General features: G+C 35.9%; 1 protein-coding gene across 3 annotated transcripts; it reads right to left on the reverse strand.

The window, feature by feature from the left end:
- Positions 1-3,432: 3,432 nt before the first annotated feature.
- Positions 3,433-11,483, reverse strand: LOC133853648 (uncharacterized WD repeat-containing protein C2A9.03). 3 transcript variants are annotated; one of them, XM_062289646.1, is made up of 10 exons: positions 11,233-11,483; positions 10,713-10,875; positions 10,462-10,629; positions 8,632-8,718; positions 5,159-5,293; positions 4,949-5,059; positions 4,753-4,844; positions 4,567-4,672; positions 4,381-4,467; positions 3,433-4,292 (listed from the first exon to the last, which is right to left on the reverse strand). In XM_062289646.1, the coding sequence occupies exons 2-10, from the start codon at positions 10,869-10,871 to the stop codon at positions 3,879-3,881; spliced, it is 1,359 nt and encodes a 452-aa protein (XP_062145630.1). In that variant the 5' UTR covers positions 10,872-10,875; positions 11,233-11,483; the 3' UTR covers positions 3,433-3,878. The 3 variants fall into 3 exon arrangements, with proteins under 3 accessions (XP_062145630.1, XP_062145638.1, XP_062145644.1); XM_062289654.1 differs by lacking the exons at positions 10,713-10,875; positions 11,233-11,483 and adding an exon at positions 6,649-6,730 and having other exon boundaries at positions 10,462-10,515; XM_062289660.1 differs by lacking the exons at positions 10,713-10,875; positions 11,233-11,483 and adding an exon at positions 6,649-6,704 and having other exon boundaries at positions 10,462-10,496.
- Between the last annotated feature and the right edge of the window lie 7,895 nt (positions 11,484-19,378).

Below are 19,378 nucleotides of genomic sequence, written 5' to 3' on the forward strand. Positions count from 1 at the left end.
TCCCCTCAACGTGATTCAAGTCTCGGCATTTCTGCGGCATGGATCCCCTCAACATGATCCAAGTCTCAAAGTTTTTCCGACTTGAATCCCCTCAACCTGATTCAAGTCTTGGCATTTCTGCGACTTGGATCCCCTCAACGTGATCCAAGTCTCAGAGTTTGTCCGGTTTGAATCCCCTCAACGTGATTCAAATATCGGAATTTTACGACTTGAATCCCCTCAACGTGATTCAAGTCTTGGCATTTCTGCGACTTGGATCCCCTCAATAGGATCCAAGTCTCAGAGTTTTTCCGACTTGAATCCCCTCAACGTGATTCAAGTCTCGGCATTTCTGCGACATGGATCCCCTCAACGTGATCCAAGTCTCAGAGTTTTTCCGACTTGAATCCCCTCAACGTGATTCAAGTCTCGGCATTTCTGCGACTTGGATCCCCTCAACGTGATCCAAGTCTCAGAGTTTTTCCGACTTGAATCCCCTCAACGTGATTCAAGTCTCAACATTTTTTGCGACATGGATCACGTTAACTGTTAGGAAAGAAATCCGATTCTGCCCAAATGAGCCAAGATCGTGGCCCATTAAGACTTATCAACAGGCTCAGAGATCTGCCGTAACTACGTAAAGATCAAGGAGGGTTAAAAGTCGATATCAAGTCGGTTAAATACCGACTTGACATCTTACAACGACCATAAAGGAAGTCCAATGTCGGTTAAAGACCGACTTGGTAACTTACAAGTGACCATGAAGGAAGTCCCACGTCGGTTAAAGACCGACTTGGTAACTTACAGTGACCATGAAGGAAGTTCCACGACTCCCCGATATCAAGTCGATTAAAGACCGACTTGGCAATGATCGTGGAGAATATGTCTCAATCCCATGATTCGCACGAAACGGAGGCAACCCGACGATGTCAAGTCGGTTGAGGACCGACTTGGCAATGATCGTGGAGAATATTTCTCAGTCCCATAATCTGCATGAAATGGAGGTGGCCCCACGATCTAATGCCGGTTGAGGATTGACTTCGCAACCTTTGCGGAAGCTGAACCACGACGCCATGATCCCAAGTGGGTTAAAGACCGACTCGGCAACGATCGTGGGGAGTACACCTCAATCCCACGATCGAAATAGTCGACAAACTCTCCGGATCTGACACGTGTTCCAATAGAAGAACCGGATCGCTCTAAACATTTTATGTATAAATACCTCACGACTAAATAGGTAAAGGTTAGATTGCTCATCGTGATTAAGAGTGATATACAGAGACGGAGGGAGGGGGGGGCTGGCAGGGGCCATGGCCCCCCCCCCCCAAATTTCCAAAAAAAAAAAATTTTAAGGTGAGAAAAAAAAATAATCTAAAAAATTAAAAAATTTAAGGTAAAAAAGAAAATTTAGCTTACTTGGCCCCTACCCAAAAAAAAATTTCGGCCCTTGGCCCCTGCCCATAAGAACTTCTGGCTCCGTCCCTGGTGATATACACTTGAGATAATACTAACAAAATCATTGGAGTGGGATTGTTGGACTCCCCCCGACGTAGTCTTCTATTTTGCAGGATAGCAGAGATAGGCTCTTCTAGTTCTTCAGCTACCATACCAGAAACTGTTCTAACAATAATGAAAATTATCATTACATATTTAAAAGAATAATGCTATAGAAGTCTTGCATATATACATATATATGAGCGAATATTCATTATTTATGGGGCATTTGATGAAACAAACATATGCCTCGAGAATCAAATAATTTTTTGATATGGGTCTTCTACGACAATAAATAAACTGATCTATTGCGTGATGGATGATGATTCATACACTACATTAAATTGTTTAGGTTTTGTGGGTAAACGGTATTGAAAAAATGCTAGTTCAATTTGAAATTTAGGTTTTTTTTTTTTTTTTTTTAAACAATTAAATTTATGCATGTTCTACATATTATTAATGAATATGACTGCAAGAAACTTTGTATTATTATGTTATTAATGTTGTTTTATATTATTATGGCTCTTAATTGTATGGTCAGTACTATTAAGTGTAATATTGTTTTTATGCTCCAACTAGGCCTACTATGAAAAATGTCAATGAGTCACATGATAAGCCTCCAACTATAAATGTTGAAACCTCCCCGTCTTCCTTACAAACCGAATTGGATCCCTCCAAAGACAAACCACAAGCTATGAATCGGTCAAAAGTATGGTTGCGCTTTACAAAAGTGACACCAATTGACAAGGAAAAGCCTATGGTAGCATGCAATTATTGCAATAGGGTGTTAGGGTGTCACTGGAGACATGGCACTTCGGCTTTGAAGAACCACCTTACCTATAACTGTCCAACCTCTCCACCTTACATATATGCCAAATTAATATATGTTTATGATTCTATGAACTTTTGGTTATGAACTTTTTTAATATGTTTATGGACTTTTTGGTTTAAACTTTTTTAATATGTTTATGGACTTTTGGTTATGAGCTTTTTTAATATGTTTATGGACTTTTGGGTTTGAACTTTTTTAATATGTTTATGAACTTTTGGTTATGAGCTTTTTTAATATGTTTATGAACTTTTGGGTTTGAACTTTTTTTAATATGTTTATTGTTCATGAACTTTTGGGTTTGAACAAATTATGCCTCAATTTGCAATTATTTGAGGATGCTGAGAGAAGTGCAGTAGATTACTTTGTACAATATTTTGGTTGTAGTGGTCAAGTTCAAGGCTTCTTTGTACAATATATTATATATGTAGATTACTTTGATGTGTTTTCTTGTTGTAAATTACATGAAGTAGAATTAATATATGTAGATTTTTAACATGCAAGTCGTGGGAATTTTTGCTGTAGTTTTGAAAATTTCAGTCTCAATTTAGTAGATCTGACTCTTTAATCATTAAAAGATTTTCTTTGATTTTGATAAAGGAATGATTTTTACCCATAATGAATAAGCCTTTTAAGGGATTAAACCTTGGAAAAAGGAGGTAGAAAATTATTATTATTTTTTTAGACCTTGGAAAAAGGAGGTTGAAAACCGGGGATTAAAATTGGGCATTACTAGTACAAAAAAGTTTAAATGAAGTTTTAAAAAGTAGGCAAAAAATTATTTTTTTTTTCAAAAAAAATGTACCACCCTAACCGGATAACCGGTTATCTGGGTACCCCGGGTTCGGGGCTGGGTGTTTAAAACAAAAAACCCGGGGGACCCGGACCCAGTTCCCGATTTTTACCCAATACCTGAAAACTCACTCCGAGTTTACACCCCCAGTACATTGTGGATAACAGAAACCAATAATTTTAGACGCAAACTCATTCTTCAATAAAACAAAAATGATGCGGACCGCGCTTCATGAAATAGAAGTTACTAATTTGAATTTCCATTTGTGTGGACATGTCAAAAAAACAAAATAAAAAAATAAAAATAAAAATGATGCATTGTGGATCCAGACACAGCAAAACGAAACTGCTCACTGTACACATTCACAAATTTCTTAAAAGTACCTTACGATGAAACAAAAGCATTTGCTTCTGTGTCATGTTTGATGATCAATAATAAGAATAACAGAGAACAACTACAATAAAGGATGAAAAGCAGTTGATTAATGAATTAACCATTACTACTTCCATTATACAGAGCAACCGCAAGACGCTTCACGTAGGCAAATTTTATCTTTCAGTTTCTGCGAGCCAAAAGCCACTTGCACATACACGTCTCCCGAAAGCCACAAAAATCTATAACCTGCTCCCCAATAGCAGAACGGGAATCCCAATATACCAGGGGATTCCAAGACCCAACTTCAAAATACCCAAAAACCTCTGCAAAATATATATATATATTATAAATGCACACCCATCTTCTACGTTGGTGGACTGGTTGGCTAGGAGCTAGGAGTGCCAGCCACTAGAATATGGAGTCTATATATTGGTTATAATGCCTCCTGTTGAACTCTAATAAGCTGCCGTAAGTTCGATCTGAAACTCCTACAAAAAGAGCTTCACTGTCTGGGCTAAAAGATACTCCAGCAATCTCCCCAAATAGATCAATCTCTTGCCCATGTACATATCCAGACTGTGTGTCAAAGATATGCACGAAATCTGCTGGCTCAGCCATAGCCATAAACCGGCCATCAGCACTGAACTTTAGACCTCTTATTGCCCCCATCCTTCCCTTTAGTATATCCAAGGACTTGGACAGATTCCTTATGTCCCACAGCCTGCAGGTAGTGTCTTGGTTCCCAGTAGCCAAAATTCGTCCATCTGGGTGCCAAGCGGAGGCAAAAGAGTAGTCCAGGTGCCCTTTGAGGTTCTCAATGACCTGCTTGAACTCCATATATCAGAACTGTACATATATCTTACAAAGAACAAACCAAGTAAAAAAGTACCAACCAAAAAAAATGACTTACTTTTCCAGTCTGAGCATCAGCAATCAAGCACTCAACATTGTCACCAAGAACTGCAAGCAACTTACCATCCGGGCTAACTGAGGCGTTCTGCAGGGAAGACCATAAAATTAGAGTGGGAGAATGTGAGAAGTAAGGCTAACGATTAACACCCAATTGTAAAGCATTGTTTTGGCAGATGGCACTCACATTTACAGACCAATCATAGGAGAAGAGGTTTAGTAAAGCAAAATTCTCAGCATCGAAAAACCTGACTTGAGCATCATTGTTTGCAGTCATAACCCTCATTGAGCCACTGCAGATAGAAGGTTCAATTGCATGTCTGAACAGAGACGACAGATTTCAAGATTTGCTTTGTAAAAAGGAGCGACTTACTTGGGGTGACGGAAAACATCCACTGCATTGGTGATGGCATTCTCATCTGTCGTAATTTTTGAGCAGAATGCAACTCCAGGTTGATTCAAGTACTGGACCACCACATATAAAAAGCAAGATAGATATTAGGAAACACACTGCTGGAATGGATTCAACGTTCACAAAAGTGGGCCGGTCATCAAGTCAAATCACATACCTTGCAAATTAGTTCCCCCTGAAATCCGCCAGCCACCAGTAGATTCTCCTTAACAGCCATGGTGCTTATCTGCACTCTTGAGAGTGACTGGGGCAACAAACCAGGACGTTTCTGCAATAGAGACAACTCAAATTATTACAGACCCGTATCAAGTGGAATGCTGAGCTACAAAAATCAAGCTCTATCTTGGTCCAAGAAGTGGCTAATCACCAGGGCAGGAACAATCGGCTTTGCAACATTGAGCACTTCTTTGCCCCTCCTCTGCAACGAGGACCAATGCATCACTGAATAGTTCTGCATCAGGTATACATCATGCTTTGATGTCGCCCATAGCAAATTCCTCAGCTGCATCAGGAGAACCAGACACCATTGTCACACCAATAAGAACATCCAGCATTAGAAGGAAGTACATTAACTTGACACAATCAAATAAAACAAACTTCATATATACATATATAGTAGCTCAGAGGTGCCACACATCCATATAAAGGTAAAAAAATTGCCCCATTCTTATGTAGATATTCCAGTTAATTAAACACCTAAATCTGTATCAGTCCGTTAGTAGGGATCTTCTTCACTTTCTTTTTTTGCTATACAATATGCATCAAATAAATAGTACCGTATATTAGGTTCCCCGATTTAAAATCACCACTAGGTCTGCTATGTCGATACTGAATTTTAGGAACTCAAAACAAACTAGCTGTGCACTAGTATAAGTGACTAAAACTATGTGAAGAATATGACTCTGCAGACTGCAAGTAATGGTTGGACTTGGACAATTTAAGATATTTTCCAACACTACTGGAGCTTAACAAGACACGTTGCCAATGCCCCCACAACATTTAATCCCTTCTTTGCCTTCCTCACAAGATATCCGAACAAGAAAAAGAAAAACAGAAGGAAAACATTTGGAACCTCATTCATCCTCACCATACAAGTTCGGAGAAAACAAGGATGTAACAAGTGTAATGCCGTTTGACAGCTTGACTCCATACACTCAAGTGAAAAATAAAAATAAAACTGATGCATAAAGCATATTGTCTGAGAAGCAATATACAAGTGAAAAACAGTACATGTTTCTATTAAGTAGTAAGACAGTATGCAAAATTATTTACAATGACTAGTGCCCATTTTCCAAGGTAGTTTGGGAATTAGAAGAGGTGGAATTACAAAGTAAGAAACAAAAAAAATTCACAAAAAAAATGTTTTACTAATAAAGCTCACACATCCAACAAGGAAAGTAAGAACAGTAATACATGAACCCAGACAGAACCCCAAACCATTCTTCTTCCCCCATCACCAAACAAGAAAGAAAAGGAAAACAGCACATGTATGTCTGCACAAACAGCAGAAGGGCAACTGACTAAACAATCATCACAAATTGCATTATTAAGAGTTAAAAGAAGAGAATTACAAATTAATCAATATAAGCTACATTAACTTGCTTATGAGAGCCTCAAGAATTATATATGCTAACAGATCACGAAGCAACATGAACTTGGAATTAGGTAAGGTTCATATGTGAGAAAGTATTCAGTTATTTTCAAGGCCTACAATGCAACTAATAATTCTAAAACAATCCTGCATGAAGAGGTGCAAGATAGTCTAATTAGGCCCCTCGTCACCAGGAAAACCTATAATACTTAATTACAGGAATTGCTAGAGAGGCCTCTAAATGCTCAGATATTTTCCTATCATACCATATAAACAACGCCGCGCCAGCTGCTCAGATAAAACTTCCACCATGCTTTAAAGGCTGAAATAAAGAGAGAAATTGCAGTCCTAAATGCACAAAGGGGTTAATTATATTTGATAGTCAACAGAAACAATATATTCACAGCCAAATATCACATGCAAAGATTATGAAACTAACCACACGCAACAGCCACCACCTAAAATTTACAAGGAGAATGGGATAATTGTTAACAATCACCTCCCCAAGGCACACGGGTTTGGCAAAGCTATAGATTTGAACTTACTGCAGTTTTACTTGAAGTGACAAACATACACACATTGAAACGAAACATGCAGAGGGTGAAACTAAAAAATATTAACTAATGCGAGCATATGTGAACTATACAAACTTGGACAGGTGCATAAGTTTCCACATTTCATTCTCAATTTATTTGGTTGTTCAATTATTTCTTTGGTATTTCTTTCTTTGCAAGGAAACAGTTTTATTTCATAAAAATTAAAATTGTATCCTTCTAGATACGTTTCTTTATTTTACATAATATTTTATAATTACTAACCAGCTATATTATAAACTTTAAAGGCTCTCTCCCCTGGATAGTTAACACACCATGCTACGGATTGCCATACAATGGTAGTATTTTAGTTTGTAACAAATCTACAATTAAAACAAATCGTATTATTTCTAACAACAAAACTATAGAAAGTCCTTCAGCTGACACCAGAACTCAAACTATCAAATTACAAAATGAGTGCTGATTAACAAGCAGATATCAATGAAGTTAGTAATGCTTCAAACACTGCAATGATGTGTGTCTGTGTGGGTGTAATGTTAAAACACAAGATCTTTCTAACAAAAATGTTATCTTGTTCATAGCAATTCTTAAGTACACCTACATCAGCATCAGGTTGCAATGCTTAAGAATGCCAAGTCATATCATAGTCATGATGCATCCATATCCATAATTCAAGAGTGTTACCTTCGACATATTGTATCTTTTAATTTTATTTAGATTTGGTGAACAGTTAGCAAGAGCAAGTATAAAGTAAGCATCATTGGCGTATCTGCAAAAAAAGTATCATGTAAATACAAACCCCAGCTTAATGTAATTAAGTGGGGCAGAATAGCATAATTAAATTTCAGTTCAAAACCAATGGTAAATATTATATATTGACGCATTTCAAATATTATCTGAAGGGAGAAGCGAACAGAATTCTTCACAGAAAATCATGTTAAATTTAAAGAGATCTTTAATTTTTCTTTTTTCTTTATTTTCAGTCAAGTTAAAATCTCTATTTTTTTTCTTTGGATAAGTATAAAATTCAAAAATTATGTCCAAGGAAAATTCTGCCACGTACTAAAACCTAATTTAAGGAAACAACTGTAAACTCCATACCTTCCAATGCATGGTTGAGGCACAGAGCTATAATCACATATAAAAAAGTACATGAAGGGTTATATAATATTCAAACCTGCAGGACTCTCTACTAATGTTATGTGTATATCCGAAGTCCAAAACAGCTTCACAAGAAGGGAATATATAACAACAACCCAGACTTTGAAAAACTGAAAATTATGTGATCAGTGTGGACTATGGTTCGTACGTAGAATCATATTAGCAAAAACAACAATGATGAGAAATAAAATAGAACCATTGTCGAGGAAGTACATATGTAAATACTAATTTGAACAGATTAGAATCGGAAAATTAGGAAGAAAAAAGAAAAGAAAAGTGCATATATAACATGACTATGGAGTTTAAAATTATGGAACATATACACCATAAAAGATGGCTAGTATTATGACTTTTATTATAGCAATGTGTGTAAAATGCATACTTTAAATAGAAGGGAGTGGGAAGAAAAAGCACAACAGTAAACATCAAAACAATCATATGCCTGGGACTCCAAAATAGCTGGAAACTAATTGTGACAACAAAGCATAAATCATTTGAAAGAAAGAAGAGAGCCATGAACAGCACAGTCTCTACCTGAAAATGCACTATTGTTGATTTGACAAGCCGCGTATTGAACTGGAAGTCATAGAAGGTCTTCCTCTTCTCTACTTGCAAACATTCCTGTCAAGATAATATGTTTAGCAAGAAAAACGAGAGAAAAACGCAAGTATGCAACTCCAAACGCACAGAAACAGGAACAAATATGGATACGGTTTTGCACTCCTAAGACTGAAAAACATTAGGGTCACGTTTGATTCAAATGAATAAACCACTAATGGAATAGCTATTCCATAGTTTGCGCCACCATTACTGGAAATAGAAGAGTTACTCCACTAAATAAAAAATAATTATTCCTCTCAAAAAGCTAAGTATTAATTATTCTTAGAGCATTCCTAGTAGCCTCACCAAAATAGTTTTTTAGCTATTTTGGTGAGCCAATTTGATGAAAATTCTGAAAAACCACTCCCAGCAGCCTCACCATTTTAACAAAAAAAATTTGATGATTGAAATTACTAACCAAATTAGATGAGGAATTTTCACTCAACAACCCACTCACCAAATTTTGTTTCACCTTTCTCTATCACATGATTAACACACTTTTTTCCTTTTTTCTCTCATTTTCTTCTCCCATCTCCCATCTCTCAGATGATAATGTCCTTATTTCATGGATACGAATGATTTTTTGTAAAAAGATTATATAGAGAAAAAATAAATAAATATGAAAAGATTATTTTCCCAAATTACCATATTTGTTGTTCTTGTTCACATGGGTGGTCTGCCACCGAGAAGAAGCTCCGTGGAGCCCCTCGGAATTGGCTCCAGGGTGGTGCGACCACCCCCTGATTGCACATCGAGAGTGACTGCAACCACCCCCAATAGCTCGAGGGTGGTTGGGTTGGTGCAACCACCTGGGCTCCTATTGGGTGGCCGACCACCCACCTAGACAACCTTTTTTTAAAAAGAAAAATTATACCTTAAAAAAATAATATTTTTTTGGACAATTTTTAGAGCTATAGTATTTAAACAAAAAATTCGATCATTTTTGCGTTGTCACCAAAAAAAGGGGTGGGGGGTCATTCCATTCGAGCTTCTTCTATTCCTATTACTAAGGAATTTCAGGACTAAACCCACAAGGGTGGAGAAATAAGAAAATCAAAATCTAGATATTTATAAAAACAAAACACGAAAATTTCTAACAAATACAGAGGCCTTGGTTTACTCAAAAACAATATAAGTAAACAATCTAAAACTTGAAGATAAAGTGCGGACCCGAAAGTTCTTTTGTTGTATACAGAAAATTTTAACTTCATGATGAATATAATTATGTAAAATGGGGGTCAACTCTTATATTGACCCAAATCATCATAATATTTTATGAAATCGTCATATTGAAAGTGGAAGAAACTACTGAAAATCCACATATTGGGGCAAATGAAAACCCATATGCCATAAGGTCCGCTATTGAGACCCTTGTACATCAAACCCTGCAAACAAAGGCATCTACACCCCGGATCCATAGACCACCACAAGACAGATCAGGGTATAAGTACTCAATATTAAAGGAAACAAATTGAAAACAGTAACAAGTTTTTACAAAATCAACAAGAAAAACTCGACCCTTTCACATAAAATACTCGTATAATAGAAAACAGTTATCCAAAAAAGATATGAACAAATAACTATAAAATTAGTCTATTATCTAATATCACACGCAACTTGTTCTTAAATAATTAAAAACACACCCTGTAGGCTATGAGGGACCATGCGTCTCTATAGAACAAAACCAAGAGCAAACAGTATGTAAATAAACAACAAGAGGGCTGAAATCTAACCCCAAAAAAAAATAGGGCTCCAAGAAACTACCTTGTCGAGCTCTTCCCGGGAGCGAGAGAGGTTCTCGTAGTTTTTGTATTGGTTCAATCGCCTCTCGCGGTAATTATCTCTGGAATAATTAAGCCTCTCCCACGGTATTCCTTGTATGTCTTTCCCATTCCTAGCTTCCAGAGCAGAGGTATCCGTCTTTGGCTTGCTCTGAATATCCCAAAACCAATAATCTCCAAAACTAATAATAATTCTCCAAAATGAAGAAAGGGAAATCATAAGAGGGGGCATACCTTTTCAAAGTCGTCTTCAAAGTCAGAGTCCGGAGATTCGAAATCGTTGTTCCTCTGAGGCTGGTTTTCAGCGAAAGGATCGTCGTCGTCTTCGAAACTGGCCATATCGAAGTAGTCATCTACGACATATTCGAGGTCGTCGTTTTGAAATTGCGCCATGAACCTACAATTGGAACGCAGTTCAGTCAATGAAAAGTTTCTTGCACGGTTCGAATACCCTAAGCTAAGGCCAAAGAGTTCAGAATTCCCCCAAAGAATCCATATTTTCATACAAATTATAATTTAAATAAAGGACCTAGAATTTTACCACTAAATTTCGAATTGTAAGCTTAAAAATGACATCACAAACGAACAGGTAGTGTGTTAACAACAAGCAATACAGAAAGAATTCAATAAATAAGTTATTTAGTCTTGAACCACTTCAATATTACTTTAAGTGATATGAAAAGCCAAAAATTAAACGAAGAAAAAGAAAATCCTCGCTTTCAAAGCGAACTCAGGGCATTATACGGAAAATTACCTCCTAAATTTGGTACAATTAAGCAGGATAAGTTAGAGAATGGTAGATCAGACTGAATCAGAGACCTTGGAAGCGACAGATCAAAACAGAAAGCAATAGAACGCAACTTTCTCGAGAAACAAACACGAATCTCGATGAACGGTGTGCGATGAGGGGTTTAATCACGGTCAGAATTTCAAAGGCAAAAAAGATGTATTGCTGCGATTAAGACAACGAGAGAGCTACTTGCCAAACGGGCGACGAATGGCGAGCCTTGATGCGCAACTTATAGAGAAGACAAGGGTTGGGTCGGGTCGGGTGACTGGTGAGAGCGCGCGAGCGAGTTCACACAGCGTGAGTGACCGCCTTGCTGGGACCCATAAGCCATAGCAGACCACAAATATTTCGTTTTGTTTTTTTGGGATCAGTGGGCTCGGCTGGTGGGTCCCGCTCAACCGCCCGATTTACCGGCTCGGCCGTTTTCTCTGCATTGGTGAGAGCGTGTTCGCGGCCCGCGGGAATGTAGCGTGAGAATTGTTAGTTAATGTGAATTTGGGACTAAATACTTAATTCTTATTAAATAAGATAATTTTAAAATGTCCACTTTAAATATAATTCACATGTAATTATTATTTCTCATAATACACCCTAATAAGGCTAATATATTAACAGGTTGGGAAAAAGGATTTAAAGATTTTGTTAAAAGTGAGGGGTGGGTATCTATAATCTATTGTTATTATGCAGTGAAGGAAAAATTTTATCCGGTGCTTAATTCATTTTTTTTTTTATAAAAAAATAATAATAATTTATTAAGCTGATATTATGCTATTAAAGCATGTAAAAAATGTCTTACTAAAATATGTAACTTTTACATTTATTTTATAATTGTATTATCTAGCATACATGTTGGGAATTGGACCGACTAAGCCTTTATTACCCATTGTGACCATTTTGTGGCCCAACAGCAATAAGGACCCGACTGGCCCAAAGAGAACAACTGTTATTTTTTTTTTTTTTTGATAAAAGGGTACTGCTTTCATTAAAATAAACAAAAGATCCAAAGGTCCCATTACAATGTTAAGGAATACCAAGACTCCCTAAACAGAAAATCAGAATTAAGTTCTGATTTGGGAGCAAACTACCTAAAAAATACCCAAAGATTACAAGATCATACATTGGAAGCCACCTCAACCAAATAAGCACCACTACTAAAAAAAGATGGCTGATCTACGCTAAAAAGCAAAAAACTCCAATAAAATCCAAGCATCTAATAGGTAGCTTGCAAATCTAATTAAATAATACAGCAACCGACAAACACCCCCACAAACGAAGATGGCCGGACCACTGCAACTAAGAAAACCAAAAACCAATACAACCCAAACAGAGGCTCGGTGAAGTGATGGAACGATCTTTCGAGAACCGCCGTCCGACGAGGGAAAGGAAGCCGGGAGAGTGGCGCGTGGCCATCACACGCCAGGAAGGTCTCTGGCGCGTGATTACCATGCGCCAGTGAGGAGGGGGCGGTGGAGAACACGCCGAACGTCGAGGGACTCGGAGGACGCCGGGGAACCCAAACGTGAGGTCGATGTTGTGCAATCATGGAGAGAGAAGCCAGATTTAGATCGGAAAATTTCGATCCAAACAAATCTTCCAAAAACACGCAACACACGCCATCCTCCCAACGGAGCTCATCGGAAAACCCCAGCACCTGAAACCTCTGCTTGCACCAAAGAACAACATAAAAACAAAGAACCAACAAACCAAAAAACCCTCCACTGGTTCAAAACAACCGTGAAGAAACAAACCTCCAACAGCCCTAAAGCTTGGAGAAACGGACCATCCACCCCTGAAAACAAGTTAAGGAGGAACAAAAAAACCACCCTAACTATAAAGGCTAAGGGGAGACACCAGCACCCGGAAGCCCCCCCCCCCCCCCCCCCCTGAGCGAAAACCAAGCAAACTCAAAGCTTTTCCTTCTTCGGTTTAAGAACATACTCTTATCGTCTCTTTTTAGCCATTTTGAGATTGTAGATAATACTTTTTTATTCGAATTGAAAGTCTTAGGGTCCGTTTGAGTTTGCGATTTAAAATAACAATTTCAAAATGTGCGATTTGAAAAAATTAAAAATTAAAAACGCAGTTAAGCGTTTGTCAAAATCGCAGTTTAACCTTTAAAAATCGCAAATTAGCCTTTAAAATTTTGCGTTTTAAAAAAAAATCATTTTACCCGCAATTTGAAAAAGCATATTTTATGCGTTTTCAAATCGCAGTTTTTCAAATGATTTATGTTATGCGATTTTGTTTAAAATCGCACTTATTATCTACGAAATCGCAATCTAAATGACTCATTAAAGATCGGATATCTAAGGGTAAGTATAACCTTAAGTAATAATGCTCTAATCCCAAAAATCATGGGATTAGGGTTGATCAGGAACTTCAACACTCTTTTATGAAAGGATGATCAAATCCAGGTAACGTGGACTCTCCCTTTCATGAATTTTTTTCCTTGGGAAAATAGATTAATTTAAACATCAGAAGTATCTTGGCCGAAACATTCACAGCAAGCTCTTAAGACTTTTCCTATTTTGCATGTATTCATCTTACTGACTCATGTGCTCCTCAAGATCGAAAACTGTACCAACACATGTCAATCTAATAAATTCAATAAAATAAAAAATCTTATAATTTTGTTTATACACAAATTTTGCCCATACAATAATATGTTGCGTGATTATGGAAAGTATAACGAGTGAAAAGTGTGTTTCCCATATTTGGTTAAGGAATTGCCACTTCCCTTTTCACTTCTCTTTTTGTTTTCCAATACCCTTGTGCATGCGCCTACCTAGGGGTGCATAACTAGTTGCGGCAATGGTTATTTGCTCATAACCGCTACCACAACCGGGGTCTCCGGTTATGCCTATTTTAACAACCGCAACCTGAATCGGCTTACCGATTGCGGTTTTTACCAACCGCCGATTATCCGGTTGCAGTTATTTTTTGTTTTTCCGGTTAGCGGTTATTGCCAGTTAATAACCGCACCGCTTGTACACCTATACACCTACCTGTACTTTAGAGGTTCTTTCCATTTTAGAATGCAGGGGATAAATGCATTTTTGATTATTTAAGATTTTGACAAATAGCCTATTGAGTTGTTTGTTTGTTTGTTTTTTTTTTTATTTAAAAAAAGGAATAGCTTATTGAGTTTTTAAAAATGATTAGTTACTCAATGAAGTAAGGAAAAAAATATATAAATAAATTAGTTTAAAGAAATGTTTGGTTTTCATCTTTTATCCATCTTTTTTACATCTCCATATAACAAAGGGCTAAACCTATCATTGAATATGTATGCCACATATTTAATGATGGGTTTACAAAAGAGATTGATGTGTAACATCTATCATTAGTTTATACAGTTAGAAAAGTTGAAATAATCCGTTAATGTGCGTCATATCAATACGAATCAAGCCAGTCGGAAGAGATGGCCAAAACACTCACATGGTCAATATGAATGGTTTAACCACCCTTATTTAGCATATTATTAGATTATGTCAACTTTTTTTAACAACTACGACTATTTTTATTCTTTTTTCTCACCACAATTAGTGAATAAACAATTTTTGAAACTCAAAAAAATTATTTATGAAAATTTGAAACAACATCGTAAAAATTCACTTATCCCTTCGCATGTATCAAGTGAAGTGGTGATATATCGTAATGGTCAATCCGACTCTATAGGAGTTTTGAGTAAGGTAGTGTATATATGATCTGGATACTAATTAGATTTTATTTCTTGCAAATAGTCAACCCCGCTGGTTAGAAATGAGATAATTGCACCAATTCTTGTGGTATGTCATAATTATTTTTTATTCTCTATGGTTCAAAAAGTTAATGAGAGATCCTTATGGTAAGTAATAATTATAAATCAATCCATAGAGTCAAATTACGTTAAAATTTTTGACAAATTATGTTAAATGCCATGTCAAACTAATAAGAAGACGACACGTGCCCCATCTTAATAAAAAAATACAAATCTTTTTTTAAAAAAAATAAACTTTTTTTTTAAAAAAAAAAAAGAAAAAAAGAAAAAGGAAAGGGCAAAGGGGTGGCCCAAGGGGTGGCCGCGTGCCACCCCCATAGGCTGGGAGTGGCCACAGGGGTGGCCCTTGCTTTTTTGTTTTTTTGTTTTTTTGTTTTTTTTTTTTGAATTTTAATTTTTTTAAAAAAATAAGTTTATTTATTTATTTTTTAATAAATTTATATTTTTTTATTAAGATGGACACGTGTCGTATTCTTATTGGTTTGATGTGACGTTGAGTGACATTTAATCAAATCTGTCAAAAAATTTAATGAAATTTGACTTAAGGAATCGATTTATAATTATTGCTTACCACAATGACCTCCCATGAACTTTTTGAATCATAAAGAATGAAAAATAATTATGACATATTACAAGGATCAATAGTGTAATTATCCCGTTAAAAATCAACTAAACTGCATCTAATAAAAAAAAAAAAAGTCGACTAAATTTTCCTGTTGAGCTCTTTTCAGAAAATTCACCTAAACCCAATTTCTACATTTTTAATAATGTTTATTTCCTTAGGAAAAAAAATGTTTTACTTAGGAGATCATTTTACGTAAAAAAAAAAAAAAAATGTTTTAATACTTCTCGACGCTCCGGTACGGTTTGAGTACCCGGTCAGTGCGAGGACTTCGTCAACCGCAAACAGGAAGGTTACTTGACAGGTGTCAGCTGCAGACACCCCTCTGTCCTCTCCGGAGACCGGTTTCCCCATCCCCACTTGTGCTTCACTGTTTCCTAGGTGAAGTACAGTCCACCAGCTGATCCACGTGGTTGGCTGGCAGCACGAGTTCCAGAAGCTTGGCGATTCCCGGTTCCACCACGTGGCCTCCTGTAGCTGATGGGTCCGTCTTGCCTCGATTTCCCCATCACAACGGCGTGATGGTACGTCGTCGTTAGTTTAACCATGGTTAGGTGAGGTGAGGTGAGGTTAGTTAAGGGTTAGCGTCCACCGCTTGCTCTACTCCCTTCTCTTTTGGTCGGTCATTGGGCCCCACCAGAGCCCACATTCAAACGTTCACACTTGACAATCCTTATTTCTTTTTTTTTTAAGTCACAATCCTTATTTCTTAGTCGGGACGAAACCTTAAAGAATAGTATTAATTAAGTAATTAAAAAAATTGTTTTTCTTTTTATATTATCATATCCTTCTTTTACTATACTCTTACGAGGAATCACTGGGCTTGGAGAGTTGGAGAAGGCCACTTGGCACTTTAGGGAATGTGGAGCTACATGCACTAGGCAACCAAAACCATGACACGACTCTACTCCGCGTAATGGAATTGTGGTTTTTTTTGGGTAAAAATATGTACGGAATAGAATAGTATATTGTTAATTTTGAAATTAATAAAAAGTAATGATGTGATATACAATAAAAAAAATTTATATAAAAAAATAAAAAAAAATTATATTGTAGTAAATTTTTTTTTAATAATAATAAAAAATTATTTATGTAATATAAAAAGTGAAAAAAGTAATAATACTGTGATGTTCATCATTGTTAAAAAAAAAGAAAAAAAGAAAAAAAAAAAGCACATAAACAGTAAAAGCCATTATTACATCTGTAGTGCAGTCAGCACAGCCCCTGCCACCCACCGCCATCTCCACGTGGCAACTGCCAATACATTAAAAACTTTGGTCAGTTATGGATTGGCTAGTACGACTCGAAGGGCACAATTAAAATGTAACACCGAGCCACGACATTGTTTCACGTTGTTCCATTTTCTGTCTCTTGCTCAAATACAAGTTGATCCTTTCCCTTGGGTTCGAATGGCTATGTCCTGAAGGCTGAAGCTCAGATTTTTTTTTAGATTTTTTTTTTTAAAAAAATTATAACAAAAACATGTAACTTTGGTCGGGGCGTTTTTACTATTTATCACACTGTATTAATTATATTGTAAAAATTATAAATAATAACATAATAAATCCAAGCTACTTAAGTTAAAAATAGTGGATGAAATTAAAAATTTTGATTATGGTAAAATATTTGAAGAATTCTATAAGATAAGAAGTTGATGTGTACGATGAGTAATACTGAAATGAATCTTTTTTTTTTTTTTTTTTTGGTCTTTTTAAGTGATTTTTGTTGAGTTTAGAATTCTTGGAACTCGGTCAAATACAAGACCTATTGTTAATAAGGTCCTAGAGAGGCCCAATAGCATGATTCGAGCACAATGAAAGGCCTACTGCTAAGGTCCCCTCCCCTTCTCATTCTAGGTAATTCGATTCATTCTTTCTACACTTTCACCATTTCTCTCCCCGTAGCTCAAAAACTGATTTGAATGTCGAATGTCTACGGTCGAAGGGCTGGCGGCTTGATGACAACCGTCCTTCCTCTTTTGCATGTTTTGTAGTGAGCTCAGTCTGGACGTGTGAATGATGGATCTTTCTGGATCCAACAATTTTTAAAATTACTATTACATGTACGATAGATTACTGTTGAATTTTAATCTAATTATAATTTTAAAAATTACATCATTTTGAAATAATTACATAATAACATGAGTTCTACTTATAGCATTATTCGTATACAATTGATCAAATGTGTTCGATTCTCCTTTTTCTCAGCTCGAGGGATAAGGAAGCAGCATTTTACCCGGTGGTTGCCACAATCTTAAATTATACGTTTAGAATATCCGCAAGTTATTAATACGAACAAACCCAACATACTAACTCTTCCAGCAAAATATAAAAATGGATGTACATTATTGTGGACATATATACAAAAGAGAGCCCATCTACAAGTACGGTTGTTTTGTTATACCGACATGGCACCCTCAATTTATAGAATCAGTTATTATTTAAAAAAATAATAATAATAATAAATTGAGTATTATGTCAATATCGTAAGATAGTAATAAGATATTGATAGATATATATCTTTACTTTTTTGAGGATGATCAGGTTGAATGAGAAAGAACTATCAAAAGGAGGACCTAGTAATCTTAGTTATGGGTATTTAGTGGGGAAACGAATCCTCTCCGATCTGGATTCAGTCTTTGAAAAAATAATTGCATATAATTGTTTTTTTTATATTTTGTTTGATAATTATGCCTTTGTTTTTTCAAAGCTAGAATACTTACCAGTTCAATTAAACTTGAGAGGATTTAAATGCATTCAGTGAACGGTTAAAATCGTCCTACATATGCTATCCACTCATCTGTATGGGTTGCAAGCAAATTTTTAACCGTTAACCATGGCCAGCGGATGTCATATCCATATAGCGGAATATGGATAGGTAGAGGTGGACATATATGTATATATATATTAGATTAAAAATGTTGTTTTATAAGACAAAACTACACACACATGTTTTGTGTGTGTAGTTTTGTCTTATAAAACAACATTTTTAATCTCAACAAATTTTAAATACATGTTTTTTTTTTTTTAAGTAAATATTAGAATTCAGCTATAAACACTTATATTGCTCAATGTTTACAATTCAATTTGTATTTTCATATTACAATTCAGATGTGAGTTTAGTTCATAAATTGGATTGAGCCTATTAAAAAAAGCTCATAAAAAGCTTTTTAAAAAATAGGGAAAAATTGTATTTAGTCCTTAGGTTTTTATTTGATTTGAATTTAGTCATTGAGTTTTCAATTTAAAGAATATGATCTTTAGGCTTTGCCCAAGTTTAAAATAGGTCATTCTATCACTTTAGTGTCAAAGTTAATGGTTTGTCCACATGTCAACACCTTCGGGCAATGCTATGTCAACAAATATCAAGTCATTCATAGAAAAAAAAAAAAAAAAAAAAAAAAAAAAAAAACCCCACAAAAAAAAAACCAACTAACTGTGAAGCTTAAAAAACACAAAATCTGATAACTTAAGTCAGTAACTTCCTCTTCTTTTTCTTTTTCTTTTTTTAATGAATGATTTAGCACTTGCTAAAATTACATTGCATTCAGGGGTTAACATGGATGCTAACATGTCAAATGAGATACGTGCGATACGCTAATTTTAACGATAAAGTGACAGAAGAACCTAATTTAAACTTGGGCAAAACTTAAGGACTATATTTTCAAAATTGAAAACTCAATAACTAAATCCAAATCAGATGAAAACGTAAGGAGTAAATATAATTTT

Source organism: Alnus glutinosa, chromosome 1 (genome assembly GCF_958979055.1).
Source record: "Alnus glutinosa chromosome 1, dhAlnGlut1.1, whole genome shotgun sequence".
NCBI classification, from domain to species: Eukaryota; Viridiplantae; Streptophyta; class Magnoliopsida; order Fagales; family Betulaceae; genus Alnus; species Alnus glutinosa.